Source organism: Molossus molossus, unplaced genomic scaffold (assembly GCF_014108415.1).
Source record: "Molossus molossus isolate mMolMol1 unplaced genomic scaffold, mMolMol1.p scaffold_m16_p_10, whole genome shotgun sequence".
Taxonomy (NCBI): domain Eukaryota; kingdom Metazoa; phylum Chordata; class Mammalia; order Chiroptera; family Molossidae; genus Molossus; species Molossus molossus.
The window spans coordinates 101,084,601-101,096,663 of NW_023425345.1; the positions used below are offsets into that span (position 1 = coordinate 101,084,601).

The 12,063-nt window shown below is 42.9% G+C and overlaps 1 protein-coding gene across 2 annotated transcripts in view; it reads left to right on the plus strand.

Moving 5' to 3' along the window:
• The window catches only part of FLT3 (fms related receptor tyrosine kinase 3), a 67,438-nt gene that overhangs the window by 36,378 nt on the left and 18,997 nt on the right, over window positions 1–12,063 (plus strand). For both annotated transcript variants that reach the window (XM_036253097.1, XM_036253098.1), the window contains 6 exons: window positions 4,883–4,986; window positions 6,188–6,296; window positions 6,542–6,720; window positions 8,772–8,878; window positions 8,978–9,110; window positions 9,200–9,304. In XM_036253097.1, the coding sequence (XP_036108990.1) occupies window positions 4,883–4,986; window positions 6,188–6,296; window positions 6,542–6,720; window positions 8,772–8,878; window positions 8,978–9,110; window positions 9,200–9,304 (737 nt within the window). The remainder of the gene's footprint in view (window positions 1–4,882; window positions 4,987–6,187; window positions 6,297–6,541; window positions 6,721–8,771; window positions 8,879–8,977; window positions 9,111–9,199; window positions 9,305–12,063) is intronic.

Here is a 12,063-nt window from a genome sequence, read left to right on the forward strand (position 1 = left end):
AAGCTCCTTGTGTGTTGAATCTCGCAGCGAATTTATAAAAGCTTCATAAGGATAGGTTCTCCGTCATTTCTTTATCTTTGTATAATGCCTCATTCAGTCAAAGGGTGTTTACTGAATGAAGGAATCGTTGACACTCCTGGAAAGCAACTCAGTGCATCGCCTGGGCCAAAGATGAGTCAGTGCATCCTCTTTGCACAGCAGGGACCACATGCCACTTATGCAGCACCCAGCACTCTGTTCATTTCATTTTAAAAAGTTCTTGAAGAGCTATAGTGTGTGTTGGTGATACTGATGCACCGGGCATGATGGGCTACTTACTACAAATGCAAAGGGAGATGGTGCCTCCTCCTTCACGGAAAGGATGGTCACAATACTGCATAAAAACAAACAACAAAACATGTGACACTAGTGCTCTAAATGTCTTCTGCTGTTCCCACGAGGCTCTGTGTTGAGAAAGGGGATGGCAGACTAAATTAGAATCTGAGTTCTTTTCAACATAAAAATTTTCAAATTTACCAATAAACTGAAAGAATGGCATTGTAAGCATCCCCTTCCCACCACCTGGATTCAACAATGTATCAAACTGGGCTTTGTTTCTGAAGTACAGTATTTGAGTGTTGCGAGAGACGGTGCAAGTTTTTATATGTAACTGAAAGGTCTGTGTCATAACTTTGCTGCTGAAAAAACTGATGTGGTCATGGCGTGTGTGGGCCAGCAGTGCTCAGCTCCCCCACCTTCGCAGCTTCTTCTTCAATTGACTTCCTCAAACACCCCAGGCTGATGAGGGCTTGCCTGGATGTGTTTTCCCTTCACTTCACTGTAACTTTCCGCAGTCCCCGACATCCAGGCCTTGAGAAAAGGTTCTAGGGTATTTCATCTGTTAGTCTGCATAATTTCTTATCTCTACAGACTGAATTACAAACAAATATACCTTCGCTTTTCTGACTTTGATGGGAAAAAAATACCCCAAATTATTAGAATTTTATAATTATTTAGTAATTTCCTGAAAGACTCTGCTGCCACCTCCTCAGAAACTTGGGTCTGAGGAAGATGGGGTCCCCCTTCCTGGTGGGTGCCTTTCAGTGCTGGTGAAGCACCCAGTGTGGTCAGCTCTCCGCTCTCTGGTTTCAGAAGCTCTCGGCGTCCCCAGCACCTCATGTATGCTTCTCTGCATCCTGATTTGACTTCGATAATTTCTTCTTCGAGTAAAGGGTTTTTACTTTATAGTCTAATTACTCCCTGAGCCACTAGAAAGATCCTGCCCTTTCTCAATTCCTCCCTCTAGGCACTAAATGAAAAATAAAGTTGCCTGCATTTTAATTGTACAGAGGACAAAACCCTTTTCATAGTTGTGATGAGAATACATCTTAGTCACCAAGATATTATGTCAGTGTAAATTCCAATCCCCTCATCCCCTGTCTCATGCCAGCTGACCATTTTTAGAAAAACACCAGGGAAAGAGGAAGCTGTGACTCTCTCGGTCACCTAATAGGTTAGTCCCTTTGGAATTTACAGAGGAGGTTCAGTGACGCAGTTGTTTCTATTGCTAGGGTTGACTGTCATAAACAGAGGACAAGCGGTTTAAAATGACCTGGATGTTCACCTTTGTGTACAGGCAGTTTATGTGACTACTTTTCTACCTAGACGAGTGAACATTTGAGATGATATCTGCTTGATACCGTGGCCTGATATTCCATGAAGACAGCAAAAAAGCCTTAGGAGGGAAAGAATTTACAAAACATTTTCCTATGGGCCGCATGACAATCAATAGTTGTATTGGTGATTTCTTTTTCTATCAAATGGATTGTTGCTTTTGGTGTGGTTCCTGGTCGGCTACACAGCTTCCTTTTGATCTCCCCTCTCATTCCTTCTCAGGGTTTTTGGCTACTGTCCAGTGAGAATTACAGTTTCCCTGACAGAGGCTCACATCCCTCTCTTCTTGGACCACTTCAAGTCTGTCTTCCTAAAGTCTGGAAATCACGTATTTACTTTTCCCCCTAGTGTTATAGTTTGGCTTTCCTCCAATCTTTCTACCACTTCTACTTTGCCAGTCATTTCCTCCTTGTTGTCCAGAAGTAGGTCAGGATAAGAAATTCCTATTTTGCTTCTTTTAAAAAAGTTTAAAAATTTTTTTTAAAATTCCAGTCAATATACAATATTATATTAGTTTCAGGTGTACATTAGTGCTTCGACATTTATATGCCTTATGAAGTGATCACCTCAATAAGTCCAAGTACTCATCTGACACCGTACATAGTTATTACATACTATTCATTCTATTCCCTGTGCTGTGCTTTACATCCCTGTGATTTATTTTATAATTGGCAGTTTGTACTTCTCAATCCCGTTCCCCCTTTTCACCTGTGTTCCCACCTTATTTTTTTAACCGAATTTTTTAGAGAGAGAGAAACATCAATTTGTTGTTCCACTTATTTATGCATTAATTGGTTGATTTTTGTATGTGCCCTGCCTGAGGATTGAACCCTCAAGCTTGGCATATCAGGATGACGCTCTAACCAACTGAGCTACCTGGCCAGGGCTACTCCCACCCTCCTTTTACTTCTTCAGCCTCCTTGTTAACAAGGCAGGCAAAAAACTTGTTAAATGCTCACTTGATAGGTCAGAGCAATCAGTTCTCGCATAGCTACACACAGTCAGAATTACCTTTTAGCTTTGGAGTTAAGGATGCAAAACATTGGTATCAGATAACACAGGCTCACAGCTGCTAAGCAGTGGCTTAAATTTTAGGCATCAACTGGTGTTCTAGTCCATGTCATCTCCATATCCAGCTGAGCACCTGCTTCCTCTTTTTTTCCAGTTGCATCTTGGGTTTGCTCTTTCCTCTCCTTTCCTATTTTCCCTGTCTTAGGCTACACTCATCTTTTTATGCTCTGTTCAAATCTGAACTTTTACTTCTTCTCTCCTAGGACTTCCCACATTATACTGTAACTGCTTTTTGACTTGTCTGCCTTCACTTCCAAACTGCAAATTCCGTGAGAACAGAAATCTATTTTTTTCTAACTCACTGTTGTAGTTCTGATTCCTCCCATAAAAAGGCTCTACCAATGATGGTAGCATGAATGAATGAATGAATGAATGAATGAATGAATGAATGAATGAATGAATTCCTGGGTTACAACAACTGCCTCCAGATTTCCCTTCAATAAACTTTTTCTACTGCCATCAGTCTAAATTAAAATACCACTTCTATCATCCTCCCTGCTCAGGAGTCCATGGCATCACCTGCTTTCTCCATCAGGTCTAAATAATTCAGCTGGGTTTTCAAGGTCCTTGATCACTGGCTCTCTCCTACCCATTTAACCCTCTTTTTAACCGCATTCCACCAAGCACTTCTGCTCAGCCCATCGGCCTCCCCAATACTCTCCTTTATGGCCATATGAATTTCCATCTCATGTCTTAAGTCCTGCCTTTGCCTCCTCCTCGGAGCTCTGTGCTTTTGCCCTCTCATTAGAACTAACTCATCTCTGAAACCTAGCTCAAGTCCCACTTCTGTGAAGCCTTTGGAACGTGGCTCACCTATACTGGCTTCTGATCCATTCATCTTCTCTTGGCCTTATTATATTGTTTAATGTTATAACTATTCTGTTTTTGTAGGTTTTGTCCACCTACCTGGATATGATATCTCTGAGGACTGGAGCCATATTTTATATGTTTTTTGCATCCTATATAGATGCTAATTTATGACTGTCCTCCACTCTGGGTCCTCCTGTTTACATCTCTACCTTGCCCATACAAAGTCAGTCTTTCTTTCTTTCTTTCTTTCTTTCTTTCTTTCTTTCTTTCTTTCTTTCTTTCTTTCTTTCTTTCTTTCTTTCTTTCTTTCTTTCAACTTCAAGTAGTCTTTATATAGGAAGCCTAATTAAAAAGTCTTACATTTTTTTAATCTTGAGGGAAACTTTTTTTCTGTGAACAAAACTTAAAAAAAAAAAAAAGATTTTAGAGAGAGAGAAACATCTACTTGTTGTTCCACTTATTTATGCATTCACTGTTGCTTCTTATATGTGCCCTGACTGGAGATTGAACACGCCACCTTTGTGTATCTGGCCAATGCTCTAACCCACTGAGCTACCCAGCCAGGGTCGAAACTTTTTTTATTTCTTCAGTGCATGAAGCCATATTCAACAGGTCTTCACTCCCTACTTCTTCTACATTAACTATCCCACATCCCACTACAATAGCCAGCATCCCATGTACATGGTGGACATGGTGGATAACCCCCAGGATCAAGTTATCCATATCAAAATGTGTTTAGTGGTTGATGGGCACACCAAGTGGATACTAGAACCCACTGAGTCTGTCCAAGATTTTGTGCAAACTCAGTTGACTTGAGTTTATTACTATTACTGTTAATTACTATTTAAGTCAAGGGTTGGTCATAGGTCTTGCTTTGGACCAATGTCAGAGAGCTATTCTTTTAGAAAGCAAGGGAGTTACAGGCTCCTTCACCTACAGAAGTTTTTTCCATATTTCTGGGAAGTTGGGCTAAATCCAGAATGTGTAGAACAGGAGGGTCGGGAAACTTCTTGTCTCTCTGAGGAGGTCTAGCCTAGATCGGTGTGTCTCAATTGTTAATTTGCATATGAACCACAGGGAGATCATCTTAAAATGCAGACTCTGAGTCAGTAGGGTTGGGTCAAGGCCTGAGATTTTGTTTCTAACAAGCTCCCAGAGAACCCCAGGTGCTGATGCTGCCTGTCCACGGCCCCCACTTTGAGTAGCAAGGGCCCAGCATACAGACACCTCCTTGTCCATTGAACCTTAGCGAGTGAGTCTCTCAAGAAAGATTCCTCCCATGCACACCATCTTCACTTCAGCACCTCCTGTAAGAACTGCGCTAAGTCTGTTTTTCTTTTTCAAACAGCGTATCTAAGTTTTGCAACCACAAACACCAGCCAGGAGAATACATATTCCATGCAGAAAATGATGACGCCCAGTTCACAAAAACATTCACGCTGAATATAAGAAGTAAGTTAAATCATCAAGAAATTTAATTTCAGTCTTATAACCTTTTAGCTATCTATTTACTATGACCAGAAAGAGCTAAGTAATTGCCTAGAAGCAATGCTGTAAAACTCTTTACAGTCGTCCCTCGTTTATCGCGTTAATCCGATCCAGACTCTAGTGGTTGCACCTGGCGTTGAAGGATTCCTGGGGCGCTCGAATACATAGGCCTGCAGTCCATATGTACAGGAATTTTTTTTTTTTTTTTATCCTCACCCGAGGACATTTTTCCATTTTTTACTCAGATAGAGCGGGAAGGAGAGAGAGGAAGAGAGAGAAACATCGATGTGAAAGGGACACATCGAGTGGCCGCCACCCACATGACCCAACCAGGGCCGGGGACAAACTGCAGCCAAGGTACACGCCCTTAGTGGGAACCGAACCCGGGTCTCTGTGGACCGCAAGCTGACAATCTAACCGCTGAGCCAAACCGGCCAGGGCTGTACAGGAATTTTAAATGTAATTGTAATACAGGGGTGTATAATTGACTCAGACAATTGAGCGCACGCTGTATCGTTTTCCCTGTCTCGATCAACTTTTTAATAAATGTATTTGAAAAAACCGCGATAGAGTGAAGCGGGGAAAGTCAAAGCGCGAAGTGGCGAGGGACGACTGTATATATCAAAGCGTTTTGAAATTTCACTTTCGTACCTCCTGGCTTTGTTTATACATATTTCTCTTTCTGTGTTCATCTTCTGAAGCTAAGAGACTTATTCCACGTGCTCTGTAAATGTGTTTAATGTTGTGACTGTTGACTTTGGTACTTTGAAAGGTCTTTTTAAAGAATGCCCAAGAACCATTCACTTGTTTTAATACTTTTTGTTTCTCTGATCTACAAAAAGATGGAATTTTTGCAGATGCTTCTGAAACTAAGAATCATTTTGAGGTGTTCAGTTAGATAGAGGGCTCCACCCTAGCTCCCCACGTACCTCCCCACGGAGCCCAGCAGTGAAGGTTCTGCAGATGGGCGGTAGGGCTGCCTGGGCAGAAGGTTGCACGTGGGAACGAAGCAGTGACCCGGGGTCTTGTGTCATCTTGCGTGAGACACCCTCCCCGAAGAACCAATCGCTTGGAGTGAATGGGCAGCCTACGTGAGGCTGACTTTGAAACTATTTCTGGAAAATACAGTACTATGTGAACTTATTTTCCATGTTATTTTCTACAGGGAAACCTCAGGTGCTGGCCGAGCTGTCAGCAAGCCAGGTGACTTGTTCCTCGGATGGATACCCATTGCCGTCTTGGAGCTGGAAGAAATGCGCAGACGAGCCTCCCAAGTAATAACCCAGACTCGGGCGTCGCTTACCTAAGACCGTGAAACGCACTCTCGCTGGCACATTGGCCCTTCCTTAGGATGAAGTGTTTAAAATGCTTACCTTCTGAGCCCCCCGTAACTACGCGGTCATAGATTGTTGCTGATAACTTAGGAGATAGATGAGTCTCTTTTCTCGCTCGCTAGAGAAGCCCGAACTCCGATCTGAGGACAACCCACCTCTCTGACTTCTCTGCCGTTGCTTTTCAGCTGCACGGAGGAAATCACAGAAGGGATCTGGAGTGGGAAGGCTACCAGAAAAGTGTTTGGACAGTGGATATCGAGCAGTACTCTGAACACGAGTGAGGCTGTCAAAGGGTCCCTGGTGAGGTGCTGTGCGTACAATTCCCTGGGCACGTCTTGTGAAACGATCCTGTTAACTGCGCCAGGTACGCAGCAGCGGCTACTGTAGTGGAGTCCCTTCGGGAATTCCCCACTAGAAGTTAGTTCCTGTTGTTCACTTTTATTTGGGGAATTTTGCAAGAATTTATAGGTTCAGGGCGTGATGCAAGAAGGCTTTTTGAGTCCGGCAGTACACTGTTGTGTAGTTCGGGGGCACAATGACTTCTGCATAACGTTGTTATGACTCATGAGGGATGTAGGTAGAACCATAAACTCCCAGAACAGTGAACAACTCCCCAAAGACCCACTGTTAGATTGAGTAATGCACAGTTGCTACCATTTTCCCTTTGGCTTAATCTCTTTATTTGCCGTTAGCTTGTTGTTTAATAATTTTTAGTTTTGTTTTTTTAGAGCCATCCTAAATTAATTCTGAAACCTGGTCGCTTACACTTACCATTCAGAATCATTAGCATCCTTTAACTAACTTCACCCACATTCATACAATATAATATCTTCAATATCTTTTTAAAATCTGGCTTGTTTACCCTGTGGGTTTAAATAGATGTACAGTAAAACCTCCATATAATGGACTAATTCGGTCGAGGGGTGTCTGTTAAAGCCAAAAGTCCTTTATATAATAAAGTAGGTTTTCTAAAGGCGTATGTTAAAAATTTGACAAATTAGTTAGTTTACCTGTTTTTACTTATGTAGACACTTTTGTGCAATTCAAATTAAGTATCTATGAAAAGTCTAATTTCACAAAAAAGTTTTCTATATGTATTACTATAATTTTTTTTTTTTTTGGTTAATCTTCACCTGAGGATATTTTTTTCCATTGATTTTTAGAAAGTGGAGGAAGGGGGAGAGAGACAGGAAGAGAGGAAGAGAAGCATCAATGTGAGAGAGACACATTGATTGGTTGCCTCCTGCACTCTCCCAGACCAGGCCGGGGAATGAACCTGCAACCCAGGTACCTACCTGGACGGTAATCAAACCTGTGACCCTTGGGTGCACGGGCTGACACTCCAACCGCTGAGCCACTTTGGCCAAGGCTATTATTGTAATTTTAATTGATACTGAATAGATCTAGTAAATGTGTGCAGTCACCAGTCACCGAGAGTAAACAAATGCCCACGGCTGGGGCATGGCTTAGCACACATGGGAATATCTTACATTAAAACTGCTGCAGAAAGTCACACCACACAACAGCAGAACCAATTACCTCCAGTGATGCGGTGTGATCACATGCTAATCATTCGTCAAACATTGTATATGAATGGTGACTCTTGGATTTAAATATGTATGCCCTGGCCGGTTTGGCTCATGGTTAAAGCACCAGCCTGCAGACCAGAGAGTCCTGGGTTCAATTCCCTCTAAGAGCACGTACCTCTGTTGTGGTTTGTCCCCGGCCCCGATTGGGGTCGTGTGGGTGGCAACCAATTGATGTGTCTCTCTCACATCGATGTTTCTCTCCCTCCCTCCGGCTCTATCTGAAGATAAATGCAAAAATGTCCTTGGGTGAGGATAAAATATATATATATATATATATATATATATATATATATATATAGAGAGAGAGAGAGAGAGAGAGCGTGAGAGAGAGAGAGACTATAGTTGTAGATATGTAATATTTATTTATGTCAGCAAAATTACTACAGTGTTTTTTTTTCCAACATATGGCCTATTTGCTAAAATTTGTTAAAAATAACAATGAATTCATAACAAAAAAAACCTGTTAATTTAATTATAAGCAAATCTTGGTTAAAAGCATTTTAAAATTAACAGTGTGTTAATATTCACATATGACATACAGACCGAAAATTTTGTCTGTTAAATCCAAAGTCCGTTAAATCGAGGTCCAGAAAATCGAGGGTTTACTGTAATTCTTGCAATCTCTAAGAATGAGTTCAGGATCATTTCAAATTTTCTAGGAAGGAAACTTACTTCACATGGCCATCACCTGATTTTCCGTGGGGAGTGGAATATTTGCAGACAGCTTGTAAGGCCACAGGTCCTGGTGGCTCAAACAGGATGTGAGATCATGAGCACCCGATCATATTGATTGACCAGGAATGCCGTCATTGCTTTCTTGTTGCAGGCCCCTTCCCTTTCTTCCAGGACAACGTCTCATTCTATGCGACCATCGGGCTCTGTCTCCCCTTCATTGCTGTTTTAACCATGCTAATCTGTCACAAGTACAAAAAGGTAAAAAGAAAACAAACACTCAAAGGTAAACATTTATCATGGTTTCCTATTTCTGAAGAGTTGCCTGTTGCTAATGGACTCATTATTTCATCTCTGAAGCAATTAAGGTATGAAAGCCAACTGCAGATGATACAGGTGACCGGTTCCTTGGATAATGAGTACTTCTACATTGATTTCAGAGACTATGAATATGATCTCAAATGGGAGTTTCCAAGAGAAAATTTAGAATTTGGTAAGAATCCCATGTTCCAGATGTTTCTGTAGTGTTTCCTTTCTGTGGGAAAATCTTGAGCCTGCACTCAGTCACCATTTCTCTTGCAGGGAAGGTGCTAGGATCGGGTGCTTTTGGAAAAGTGATGAATGCAACAGCTTATGGAATTAGTAAAACAGAAGTCTCCATCCAGGTTGCTGTCAAAATGCTGAAAGGTACAGTGGAATGATAGCCACAAAGATGGGCGGTGCAGGCTCCCACCTCCCCTTCTCTTTCCCATCATTTTTGTGGGTACTTCTTGCCAGTCTTCAAAGCGGAAAAGGAAGTGAGTTGGGGTTAGTGTCAACCAAATTATGAATATAAAATGCAAGTCATATCCAAAACTCCACCTCTTCTTCCTCTTCTCTGTTTAGTTTTTTGGGGGTGGGGTGGGGCCTCAGTATTTTGGAATACTGTTGCTAAGGCAAGTGTCGTTTCTGCTATTTTGACATTGACTCTGGGTATAAGAGCAAATTGGAGCTCTCTGTATCCTTTCCCACTCTGTGCTCTACCCACTCCCCTCTGGCTCCCACCTCCACCCCTCCCCTTAGCCTTGTTCACTTTGCAAGATCCTCCTTCCCCACCCCTCTGGCTTTTGCTAAGGTGGTCAGTTACCGCCAATGAACTGAAATCTAGCGGGCATTTTTCAGCGATTTGGATTTTTTAAAATGTTTTTATTGATTTTTTAGAGAGAGAGGAAGGGCGTGAGAGATAGAAACATCGATGTGAGAGAGAAACATTGATCAGCTGCCTCCTGCACACCCCCCACTGGGAACAAACCTGCAACACAGGCATGTGCGCTGACCAGGAATCAAACCGGGCCTCTCAGTGCATGGGACGACGCTCAATCCCTGAGCCACACCAGCGGGGCAATGACTTGAATTTTAAAAATTGTGTGTTTTTGTTAATCCTCATGGAGGATATTTTTCCATTGATTTTTAGACGGAGTAGAAGGGAGAGAAGGAGAGAAGGAGAGAGAGAGAGAGAGAGAGAGAGAGAGAGAGAGAGAGAGAGAGAGAGAAACATTGATGTGAGAGTGACACACCAATGGGTTGCCTCTTGCATAACTTCAACCTTCAACTGTGGCCAGGGATCGAATCTGAAACCCAGGTATGTGCCCTTGACTAGGAATTGAACCTGAGATCCTTCGGTCTGAAGGCCAGTGCTGTAACTGCTGAGCCAAACCGACCAGGGTGTGACTTTTTTCTTTTGGTTCCATGTCACCATTTTTTTCTGTTTTTTCTCCTACCTCGCTGACTGCTTCACAGCCATTTGCTGGCTGTCTTCTGCGCAGTTCTTTCTTTTTTTGGTAATCCTCATAATCCTCACTTGAGGATATTTTTTCCATTGATTTTTAGAGAGTGGAAGGTGGGGGAGAGAGAGAGAGAGAGAGAGAGAGAGAGAAACATCAATGCAAGAGAGACACATCGATTGGTTGCCCACTGCACACACCTCCCCGGCAGGAATCAAACCTGTGACCCTTCGCTGCACAAGCTGATGCTCTAACCACTGAGAATACTGGCCAGGACAACAGCCCAGTTCTTTATGTGGAGTTCTGGAAGGCTCGCTCCCAGATCCCCTTCCATTTCACTCCATGTGCTCACCATAGGCCATCTCAGCCGCACCTGGGATTTATCCTGTACACCATTGATTCTCAGATTGCATCTTTCTTCTAAGCTTCAGGATAGTGTGCCCAATGCTTGATTGTCTCAAAAATCCCTTATTCAGCTCATCATCCAAACTGAACTCCTCTAACCCTTTCCACACAATTGGGCAAACCAGAAACCTGGGACTCATCCCGGAAACCATCCCATTGATTCTCTGCTTTGTCCATTCTCTCGTTCCTCTCGTGATTTTCTCTGTTTTCTCCCGATTCTCTCTGCTTAAGTCATTCTCCGGATTCTCTCCATCAGGTTTCTGCTTAGCGTCCTTTAAGTCCACCCTCTCTCTGATTTCTATTACTACCACCCTAGTGCAAGTCCATCCCTTCTGAATAGCTGCCGTAGCCTTCTGAGCAGCTACTGTATATGCACTGCTACTTCCTTTCAGATTCTCTATGCTGAAGCCCAAGTGATGGTTATGAAATGCAAAGCAGATCTTGTTATTTTCCTACCTAACATTTCCAGTTGCTTTCAATTACTCTTGAAATACCCCAGCCCTGCATGGCTTGCCATCTGCCCCGCCCACACCCTCGGCCTCTTTCAGTTCCTCCCAGCACAGTGCTCCCTCCGGCCGGCGCCAGGCGCAGGCTGACCCTGTCTGCTCACCCTTCCCCTTCCACGGGGTTCTCACCTGCCCCTTCAGATTGCAGCGAAACACCACTTCCTCAGGGAAACTTTCTCTCACACCAAAGACCAGAGCAAGTTTCTTGCTAGATGCTGTGTTAGCTCTCTGTAGGATGTTTTTGCACCCACAGATTTTATCACAATATGTAATTATATATTTGTTTAATTACTCAACTACTGTCTTATTTGCCACATTAGTCTGTAAGCCTCATAAGGGCGGGGTCTGTATCTGTTTTGCTATGATCTCTTCTTCCTTGGTCTTTGCCTGTTTTGTTCTTTCAATGTAAAATGTTCTTCTCTGCACCTTCTCACTGTGCATTCACGACTAATTCCTAGTTTTCCTGAAGGCTCAACATAGACACTTGGTGTCCCTTTCCCCATCCCTCCAAAGGCAAGGTCAGCTGTCCCTCTGCTGTGACCCCACAGCACCCTTACACTCATTTGCTGCATTGCATTTATCACACTATATTGTAATTGCTTGCTCACGTGTCTCCCTTTTCCAGGAGACTCTAAGCGCCAGGAAGGCAGGGGCTCTGTCTTTTTCATCATTTATTCCCCTCAGTGCTTGTTTCATATGCAGTAGGCACTCAATAAATACTTGTTCAGTGAATGAATGAAGAGATGAATGATTGTCAAGTAATGGTATATGA